Source organism: Meleagris gallopavo, chromosome 10, assembly GCF_000146605.3.
Source record: "Meleagris gallopavo isolate NT-WF06-2002-E0010 breed Aviagen turkey brand Nicholas breeding stock chromosome 10, Turkey_5.1, whole genome shotgun sequence".
NCBI classification, from domain to species: domain Eukaryota; kingdom Metazoa; phylum Chordata; class Aves; order Galliformes; family Phasianidae; genus Meleagris; species Meleagris gallopavo.
In genome coordinates, this window is record NC_015020.2 from 16,861,744 (window position 1) to 16,871,670 (window position 9,927).

A 9,927-nucleotide genomic window follows, 5' to 3' on the forward strand; every position below is an offset into this window, starting at 1 on the left:
GAAATAGCCTCAAGTTCCTTACAAATATTCGTCATTAGAAATTCAAAAACCAGGTTTCCCTGATCATTCATTCATGCTGCTCTGGCTATTACTAAGTGGGAGGGCTATAAGAACAGCTGGGAAGATAGACTAATTAAATAAAATGGAGTTTATGAAGTTTTCTTTAAAAAGGTTTTTTGTTCCTCATCTCCTTAATTGAATAGCTATTTTAAACAGTACATTTGATAGCAGTGAAGTATCTTTTTTTTTTAAAGCAAAAATTTTTTAAATAGATGCTATTCCTGTATGAACTATTTCCTGAAATTAAACATGCAGAGCTCTGATCTTAATGAAGTGAGTGCTGTTTTATTTCCACCCAGCCAAATTAGAAAAGCAAAATAGGTATTTCATTTGCACTATTTAGTTATTATATATCACATTTAAAATAATATACATTCTTCATAAATGGCACAATGAGAACAGAAAAATGGAAAATAAATAGATGAATTCAAAGATAAGAAACCTACCAACCAAGGAGATTAATACTGTCTCTTCAGTTGCCTGAACTTTACAGTTACAGCATACCACGTTGCATCAAAATAAGGACAAAAAAGTTTTTTTCTTAAAAAAGAGAATAATTTGAATCTTATAAATTCAACGTAGAAACTGACACATGTGCTCTTAGTTTGAAATCCCAAAGCATTAAGTCACCTAACCAGAATTTGTACAGACCATTCATCTCATTTCCAAACGCAGGCATAAAATAAACTAAAGCTTACCTTCAGTACACTGCAGGATGCTGATAATGAGCAGGAACCAAAAACTTTGCATTCTGCAACCAGAAGACACCATTATTGATCCCTGTAAGAATTTTCTTTGTATTCCTTAATGAATCCAGTCATAAAAGCCCAGCATCATCGAAACCAGTGCTCTGCATTATTCATCTTCATATCTGGAGGAGAGGATCTGGGAAAAAAAAAAAAAAAAAAAAAGAGAAAGCTCATCAATAGCTGAAACATCAATAATTTGGAATACCAAATTTTACTTGACATGAAGACAGAAATGTTAATAAAAACTGGCATGACACCTGTACTGTAGCAGAGAATTTGGCAGGTCTGTGGGCTCTAATCTCTGAAGGTCAGTCATCATTAAACAGAATGCCAAATAATGATACACGCTAAAGCTGAAAGTAGGAATGTTATTGATGTACATGCACTTAGACGCATGAAAAAAGAGACTATTTACTCTTAATGTAATATATTGGATTTGTAGATGTCTAGGTGAAGCTTTTCCCAATCTTCCAAATCTGACAAAACCAGCACTTTCCTACCTCAAAGAAAAGCAATAAAATTAAGTGCAGCGCAACTCCGTACACCCAGTGATTCACAGCACACAGGGAGCAGCTGAGCTGTGCAGCAGCAGCACCGCTGCAGGACTGCCCGCCACGCCTACGGTGCTCCCTGCTGCGATGCACAACATCCTCCAACAAATAACAGCAACTCTGCTGACAAAAGCGGTTCGGTTAGGAAGCATCATTGGGATACTACAGTCTAGTGGATCTTTACACCACAAGCATCTACAGAAAACAGGAAACAGTGAGCAATGCTCTACCATCATTAGCTTCTGACAAGATTTGTCTCTGAGAAGAATGAAACAAACTGCTCCTGTGAACTATGTCCAAAGAAGGAATTCTTAAAACTATCACGTTTGAAAAATAAAAATATAGCTGAGCACCCACATACATCCTCGCCCCTATCCCACTACCAAGGTGATGCTATGCTCCAACTACTATAGTTAATGTGGGAAGCTACGCAGAATATGTATAAAATCCGTATAAAAGTATAAATTATTTTTAAGTGCAAAAACGGTTCTGTATACAAATACACAGAACGACTCTCAGAGAACGACTGCACGTAGCTGCAATTACAGCTCCAAAGAGCTGCATCTGGTGCCACGCTGGCTTGGTCTCTCCAAGACTGGTAACAGGACTGCTCTTCCATGTGTGGACACATTTCTGCAATATCTGAAGTTAACATTAGTTTATAAACAGACGGCAATGACTGTGCCAACGCCTATGAAAATGTAACTGGTAGGATCCAAGAGCCACTTGTGAGTCTTATGAGTACTGGAACGTGTTTATGGCTTCAAAAATACATTCACTCTTTTGCCAAAAACAATTGGAAAGGATGAGAAGCACACAATCCCAGGGAAAGAAATTCTATGCAGATCATTTTCAGAAGTCTAACTCCTTTCGTATTAGTCAATCTTACTATTAATCAAGGATAAGTTTGTTCCCTGAGTGCACAGACAGCAACAAGACTGATACTTTTTTCCCCAAGGACAGAAATATGAGAATTTTAAAAAATAAATAAATAAAAATTATGGAACAATTTCTCCGGCTGTAAACAAAGGCGACAGAAGAGGAGATGAGATCACTGAACAGCAAAGTAGGCTTTTTTGCTTGGCTCCTATGTAAGAGGAGCGGTGCCACTCAGTGCAGGCACCCCCCTTGCCGTGTACAAGCACGCTTGTGATTTCACACACAGGAAAATGAAAGGGAACTGACATCTGAGGGCAAGTGATTTATGTTCATTTACACATAAAAACAAACCCTTTTTCCAATTTCCAATACAAGCAAGTGCTTCTCAATCACAGGTGCTTTTACCCACACATATCTGCACAAACAGCATGCAACAGCAAGCAGGTGTGTCAGGGCAGGCCAGCTGGAGGTTTCTCCTTGGCACTGTCCCATGTGTCTGCAGGTAAAAGCTGCACCCTCAACTTCGAGGGTGAGACACCAGCTGCTACGGGACAACCAGAAGCAGTCATGAAGAGATTCATAGTGTATCTCTAGACCTTTCACATTGGGCTGAGAGCTTTTTGCAACTGAAAAAAATACCATCTAAAAATCTGCAAAGGATGCACTGCATTCAGCAGAAATTACAACAAAAACAAGCAACCCCACCATGCCTGAAGATAGTCTGGCTAAGGCTTGGATTATTTCTTAACCTGTAGCACTCAAAGGAAAAGTCATAGAACTACTTCCCAGACGCTACAGACTAATCAGTATAAATTCAGTAAGCAATCAGAATAATCCAAGAGAATAAATGAGGACCAATAATGGCCAAATCTGAAATTGCCAGTCTCCTGATTGCTCCCAGGCTGACCAGAAGATTTTGACTTCCTGAGATTCCATTTTTAGCATAATTTCCACAACATACAGCTGCATTCCCAGATTCTGAGATATATTCTTTCACCTTCAAGTGGATAGCGACATACCTGTACTTTAGCATCCTTCATCTCATTGCATCTTGTGGTTTCTGTATCTGGGAGGAGTATGGGAGCACTGTGTTAAAAACAAAATCAAAAACCAGAGCAGCACCAGAGGCATCTAACATCTTCCAAGGAAACAGCTGCAAAATTCATGGCAAAGACTTGCTTCTTTGTTTTGTTATTTGTTTCTTCTGACCTTGTAAACTGACTAACTTTAACTATTCTATAATAAGAAATGTTTCTGAAAGCATATTGATGTTTTTGTCATATCAAAATCAGCAAAAACTATTCAACTAGGAATAAATGCAAATTTTTTTTAGGACAAACGTATGTACTTTGTGCAGTGTATTGTTCTCTCTAGATTGCCGTAGCATACAGACATAAAATTCAACTCAGCACGCTGCTACAAAAAGAATTCAAAATAAACTAACCTGCCTGTAACCAGTGACATGTTTTTCTAAAAAAAGCAAAAATAAATTTGTCAATATTTTAAAGCAGAGACAACAGGTTTTAGTTTTGCTTTTTCTTACTAAAAATTAACAACTTCCCAGTGAACAATTTTTAATGCAACTATCTACTTGAGAGCTCTCTGTGCCTTCAAACAAATGTGCACTGCTACCATCCTGGACCAGCTATTTATCAACACAGCAAAGACTAACCCTGAAAAAGGTACCCAGACATGAGCTGGAGCCAAAGCCCACTTTGACTCCAGACGCTGCCGTCACTCGGTCTTCCTGACTATGCATCTGTCAGAGATACGGAGACTGCCAGTGGAACCTAACAACAACAACAAATCCCAAACCAAACAAGCAGGACCAGGAAAAGCCATATTAAGTTACTTCTTTGTAAACAGAAGAAGTAGACAATGGCAAGCGGCTATCCTGTGCAAATAACTTATTTCCCCTCAGACCTTAATAAACCTTTTCTCTGGATCACTGACTGCTCGGGCTTGTGGGTGGAGCAGAGAGAGATTCCCTAGAGGAAAAGGTTGCTTGAATTTCAGAGAGCAATAAAAGCTGCCCAGAAAATTTCAGTTGTAACTTAAATCTCTACCTCTGGGCCATGCTGTGGTCTCTGACAGGAAAACAAAAAGAGGACTGCTGCTAACAGAAAGGCTCACTTTGTTAAGTTCCTTTGCATATGTGCTGTTAAAGGAGGCTAGATCAGTAATGGTAGAGTTGATGTTCAGACCTACACACTGCAAAGGTACTGGGCATCTCTTAATACTGTATCCATAAGCTGCGCTCCAAGTCCCCAACATCTGAGCACCTTGCCTTGCTGCCTTGTTCCTCAATACTTCTAAAACTTCTTACAGACAAAACAGTGTTGCAGAATAAGTGCCACTGCCGGCCAGCTCCCTCCCCACAAGCTTGCTCTCAAGAGCACCCCAGAGATAAGAGAAAACTGCTCCAAGCATACTCCTTGAAATACTTTCATCTTAGAAGAGAAAGACCTCTAAAGGACTGCCGCTTCCCAACTCTACTCTGTTTAACCTTCCCAAGATTTTATTTTCAAAAGCCAAAAAAAGGGTCTTTTAAGAGCTTCCGGACAACTGACACAGCATGCTCAAGAGCTGCCTTTCCCCTCCAGTTCCAAGTTTTTAAGGCAATTAAAGCCAAACAGGGCTGCAGAGATGTTTCCAGCTAAGCAAGTATGTTTTCCTCTAGCTAAAAGTCTTTCAGACTAACAGTGATGTATTTCACAACGTAGCGTTTAATTTTCCAAACGGTCTTAGAAACTGTGAAGCACTTGCAATCTTAGTTAGGCTCTAATGTCTCTATTACACAAATAAGAATTACACTAGCTTTACTGACAACGGTGCACAGCGAAGTAAGGAATGGCAGCCACAGCCATACAGCTCATACATGCTGAGCACAGACCAGGCAATGCTCCTTATAAATCCTGTACGACCTACCTTGCCACATATGCAGCACTCCCACTGCCTTTCATAACCCAGTTTATGAAACAAAGTAATTCTGTAATATATCTGAGACATTCTGCAGTGGAAAGGAGAGGGAAGAAGAGGTATATATGAATAGATATATATTCATACATTATAATAAACTGCACTGTCTCCTGAGAAATCATATGTCCATGTGCCTCCCCATCATGAGATCTTCCCAATAAAAAAAATAAAATAAAAAAAATTTAAACTTCTTGTAGTCTGTAGCATGAGAATTCAATTAGTGCAGTGTGATTAGTAAAAGCTTCTAAGCTACACCAGTAAAATACTGGGAGACTATGATCCAAGATACATAGTATTATAAGCACTTACAAGAACTAGGCTAGTTTGTTACATTTAACATACTTACAGATATATACAATTAGTTACTCCCAAATTCTCAATAAGGTTATTAATGTAAGTCAACTTTTGAATAACTTTTACATTAGTGCTACAGTACCAGATTGCATAACATTTTCAAAACTTTGAAATCTTGGAAAAACAAAACACTGAGGTCAAGCAAGACCCCATACTGCTTTAGTTAGCGTATTTGTGGCAGCTATGATAAAGAATCAATACCTGATCAGTTCCAATTAAACAAGTCACATATTGAGAGAAGAAAGGAAAGGCTAAATCTGCCATTAATTAACACTTATTTTCCATTAAAAGCAACTCAATGCTAAAAATGTACTGGAGCCTTATCTTCCACTCTGTATTCAACAGCCCCCGTTAATTAACATTTTCAACACTGGATTTTTAACCCAAAACAACTCTTTCCAAGCTGCATGGAAGGAATATGTATCAGGGAAGGAAACAGCACAATAATGAACAAGACTTGCCCAAGGTCATCCAATCTTAAAACAAAAACAGTGATTTCTATGCATTCAGCTGCCTTGTGCTCTGAAGTGACATCTCCACGCTGGAGGAAAGCCTGAAACAGTGTGCAATAAACAGATGTACCCTAAATTTAGAATGAACACAAAAATGCCCAGTCTCACCAATTCTGGGTTCCCAGCTAATGAGAACAGCAGATTATCCAAAACATGATACCTACCTATGCAAGACTGGACACCAAACCGTGCACTGACATGACTTTAACAGTGCAACACAAGAATTGAGTCCATCAGTACACCGCAGCTCAGTGGTCTACCTCATTCATTCACGGAGAAAATAAATAGGATTTAAGAGGAAGAGATGAAGATTTTTCTTTCTCATTCAGCCCAGCTTGGACTCACTCTTGTGCTTTACAGACATGCTATCCAAGCTCCATTCTGAACAAGGCTGCTTTGCCCCGTCTTGTTAACACAGGATAAAGCTTGGACACTCTAGGGAGTTTTTCATTCAATAAGCCAGCAAAGTAAACCTTTGCTAGCACTAATAAGAATGGCTTTTTTGGCTTCAGGCACTCTCCTTTTGCCAAGACTCAATTTCTCTTTTTGCCTTTGCTAAATGCTCCTGAATAGGAGGGGGGTAGGGGTGTCACTCAATCCTCATTACAAATTTCCTGTATTTCATTTGAATTGAGGTGGTCTGATTGAGCAGTACATGTCAGCTCAAACAGCTAAGGTAAAACCTTTTTTAACACTGCTGCCCTCTGTGTCATGAGATCTTCCTGGGGTCTCCAAGATAAATCCCCAGTATCCAAAGAGCGGGGGAGGGAAAGAGATGCTGTAAGTCAATTACAACCCTTATCGGCTGTAATATCTGAGTGTCACGCTGAGCATGTTAAATATGCTGATCACTTTGGACACCAGAGGCACAGTCTGAGGCTTGTTTGCCCTTCTCTTCATTAAACTGTAAAACAAATAGCTCTCATTTTCAAACCTGCGTAATGCAGACTTTATGAACATCAAAAATAAACAAGAAAATAATGAATAGCTATAAAAAACACACAGAGAACCCTATGACAATCTGAAAGCAGTAATCGTAACAGCTGAAGAAAATTCAAAGGCTTTTCAAACTACTCACAAAAGAGAGATCCTCAAAATAATCTATTTATATTAAAAGATATCATTCCTTTCTCATGAAAAAAATCACTGCACTAATATCAGCCAAAGACACCACAGTCTTGTAAGACAGAAAACTCTTTGCTGACAGCCTTGACAAGGCTTTGCAAAGGCCCGTATTTCTTAAAGCTGTTATGCCACTTAGCCGATCTCTTCCCCAGCCCCATCCAGCATTTTTCACAGCAGAGAGCTTGTCTGAAGTGGAAGCAGACTGACAAAGCAAACCAATGTGGAAGCAAGTCGGGGCAGCAGTCCGACAGGCCCCAACAGACCTCAGGCCTGTGTGGTCAAGTGCTGGGGTGGCAGGGGGCCTCATCTGCCTTCCAACCTTCCATTGCTGGGTACCAGCAGAGAACTAGGCTCAGATACACTTTGCACAGCTGACATGGAGGCCGAACACGCTCATTAGATTCTCAGAGTGCCATGAGTAACATGCACTTGGTTTACTAACTTCCAAAATCAAGCTGTGGTCTCATGTGGACAAGAACATGGAATTTTGACTCAGGCTAAGAGAGTTGTTCAGCTCCAGTACATGGTAGCTGGCTTTTGTCATATGCACATATCTGCAAATCTCTATTTGGGAACACCAGTTCCCTGAAATGACTGCACTTCTGTGTATACACCAAAGAATATCATCACGATTAATAAAGGCCTGCAATAGCATCCATTTTAAAGCACCCTATTTTCTATCAGTTGAACTTAAGATCAGTATGTACAGTCTGTATTCAATATAAATGATACTGTTCAAGTTTTGAAAAGAAGTTGTGGACAGCGAAGTCCCTTCTGATTACTTTTAAAAATTCTGTCAAAATCTTTTGATGTCACCAACTCATTCAGAAGTAAAAAATCTTTATCATTTTTTCAAAATCAGAAGCAGGTGGTAGATAAATATGTACACAGTGCAGTAGGTGTAATTTGCGGTATATTTTATGCTTACAGAGGAATGTGGTTCCAACATCAACATCTGTGAGACCCAGGCCTAATCACTGTGCAGCGAAATATGAAACAAAATCAATGGTGGCACCTAAGATGTAATCTCCGCTGTGTTTGGCTCACTGCACTGAATCCGTGACTCATAAATCACTGTTACTTGCCATTCAGTGAATCAATATTCAGATTCCCTCTTGGTCTATATGTATGACCACTAAATGAAATAATAATGACCAAAATCTGTCACATATTAGGTTATCAATATTACCAAAAAGGATTTCTTGGGAGCAATGAGGTAATCCAGGATAAAATATATCAGACGAGTTTGCAAAGAAATGTGAAAAAGCCTCTGGCTAAATACAGACAGTAGGAGAAAGGTACTTTCAAATACCTTTTCTTTCATCATTTTCTCAAGTATTAGCCTTTACTATACCATCACAATAGTGCATTTGCTGTAAGACTATTTCAATGATACATACTTATAATTAAGTTTTAAAGCATGCTGTACTTGAGAACTGTTCTCCTTTCAAATAACCCCTTCTTGATATATCACTAGCTTTGTTTGTGTTTTGTGTGATATGTTAATCAGTTTTGGTTGTTTGCCTTTTTATTTATTTATTTATTTTCAAATCAGCAGCCTGACAGTCAAAAGCTCCAGAAGTCTACATATTAGTTTCAAAAAAAGGCAACAACAAACCCTTCATAATGCCTTATCTCTCATGTATGTGACAAACCATTTAGTCATTAAAAGGTGGCAGAGAAATCTGCAAAGTGCTGCGTACAATTATCTCCAAATCACAGTCACGAGCCATAGCATTATCAAAATCTGAAATGTTGACAACAGAAGAGGGAAAGAAATTGCAGACGGCTCAACCATGTCATCTTTGAAAGAAATATCAACCAAGAAAGGTCTTCCAACTACTTTTTACACACATCTGCAATTCTTTGGGTAAGCAGGATTTACAGGTAGAAATATCTCTGAACTTACATAACTCTTTGGAAGACTTACACACGCATAAAGCAAACACTGACAGAAGATATACTAGATTTATTTTTTTTATATCAGTAGCACTTAAAATTAGAAAGCTTAAATCTCAAAACCTGTGAAATAAAAAATAATCAACTCTCTCTTTTCCTTCACTCATAATTAGCTTTTCTAACACATATACACAGCAAAATCAAGAAAAGAAATAATGACTCGAAAGTCAAATATACCTGTGCTGTGTGGACAGCACTAATGCTTCCTTGCATCTACACACAAATACACATGAGAGCAATAGTTGGGCAGAGCACATCACCGAGACTGCATGAAACTTACGCAATGGGTGTGGGTAATCATTGAATCTTCAGTGCCTTAACAAAAAGTCCTTGATTCTGCAACTAAATGAAGAGCCCATCTCTGCTACTGGTTCTACAAAGCTACTTAATGGCACAACTATAGTTAAAAGTATTTTATTGTAGAATTTAATGAGCAATGAGCATTTAGATGACTATTCTTCACCGAGCAAGGCAGCTGGATGAATACCAGTCACTGAATTTAGGTAAACCGTGGGCAATTTTATTTATTTGAACTATAATGGGAAAATACAAAGCTATTTCAGTCAACTTTTAAATTCCCTTTGTAAAAACGCTAAGTTGAAAAACTACAATGATTAAACTTGGAGAAGTTACGAGCAAAAAGAACTTTAAATGATAATTTGACAGAAAAGTTCCTACTGCTTGCATGTACCACTCTTTAAAACTGGCACAACTCCCTAGCATCTTACGTAGTGTTTCCTCTTCCCTGTGAAGGAAAAA

General features: G+C 38.6%; 1 protein-coding gene across 8 annotated transcripts in view; it reads right to left on the minus strand.

The window, feature by feature from the left end:
• The window catches only part of ADGRL2 (adhesion G protein-coupled receptor L2), a 171,029-nt gene that overhangs the window by 122,521 nt on the left and 38,581 nt on the right, over positions 1–9,927 (minus strand). For all 8 annotated transcript variants that reach the window (XM_031554863.1, XM_031554862.1, XM_031554866.1 and 5 more), the window contains exon 2: positions 759–945. In XM_031554863.1, coding sequence (XP_031410723.1) covers positions 759–831 — 73 coding nt within the window. In that variant the 5' untranslated portion in view covers positions 832–945. The remainder of the gene's footprint in view (positions 1–758; positions 946–9,927) is intronic.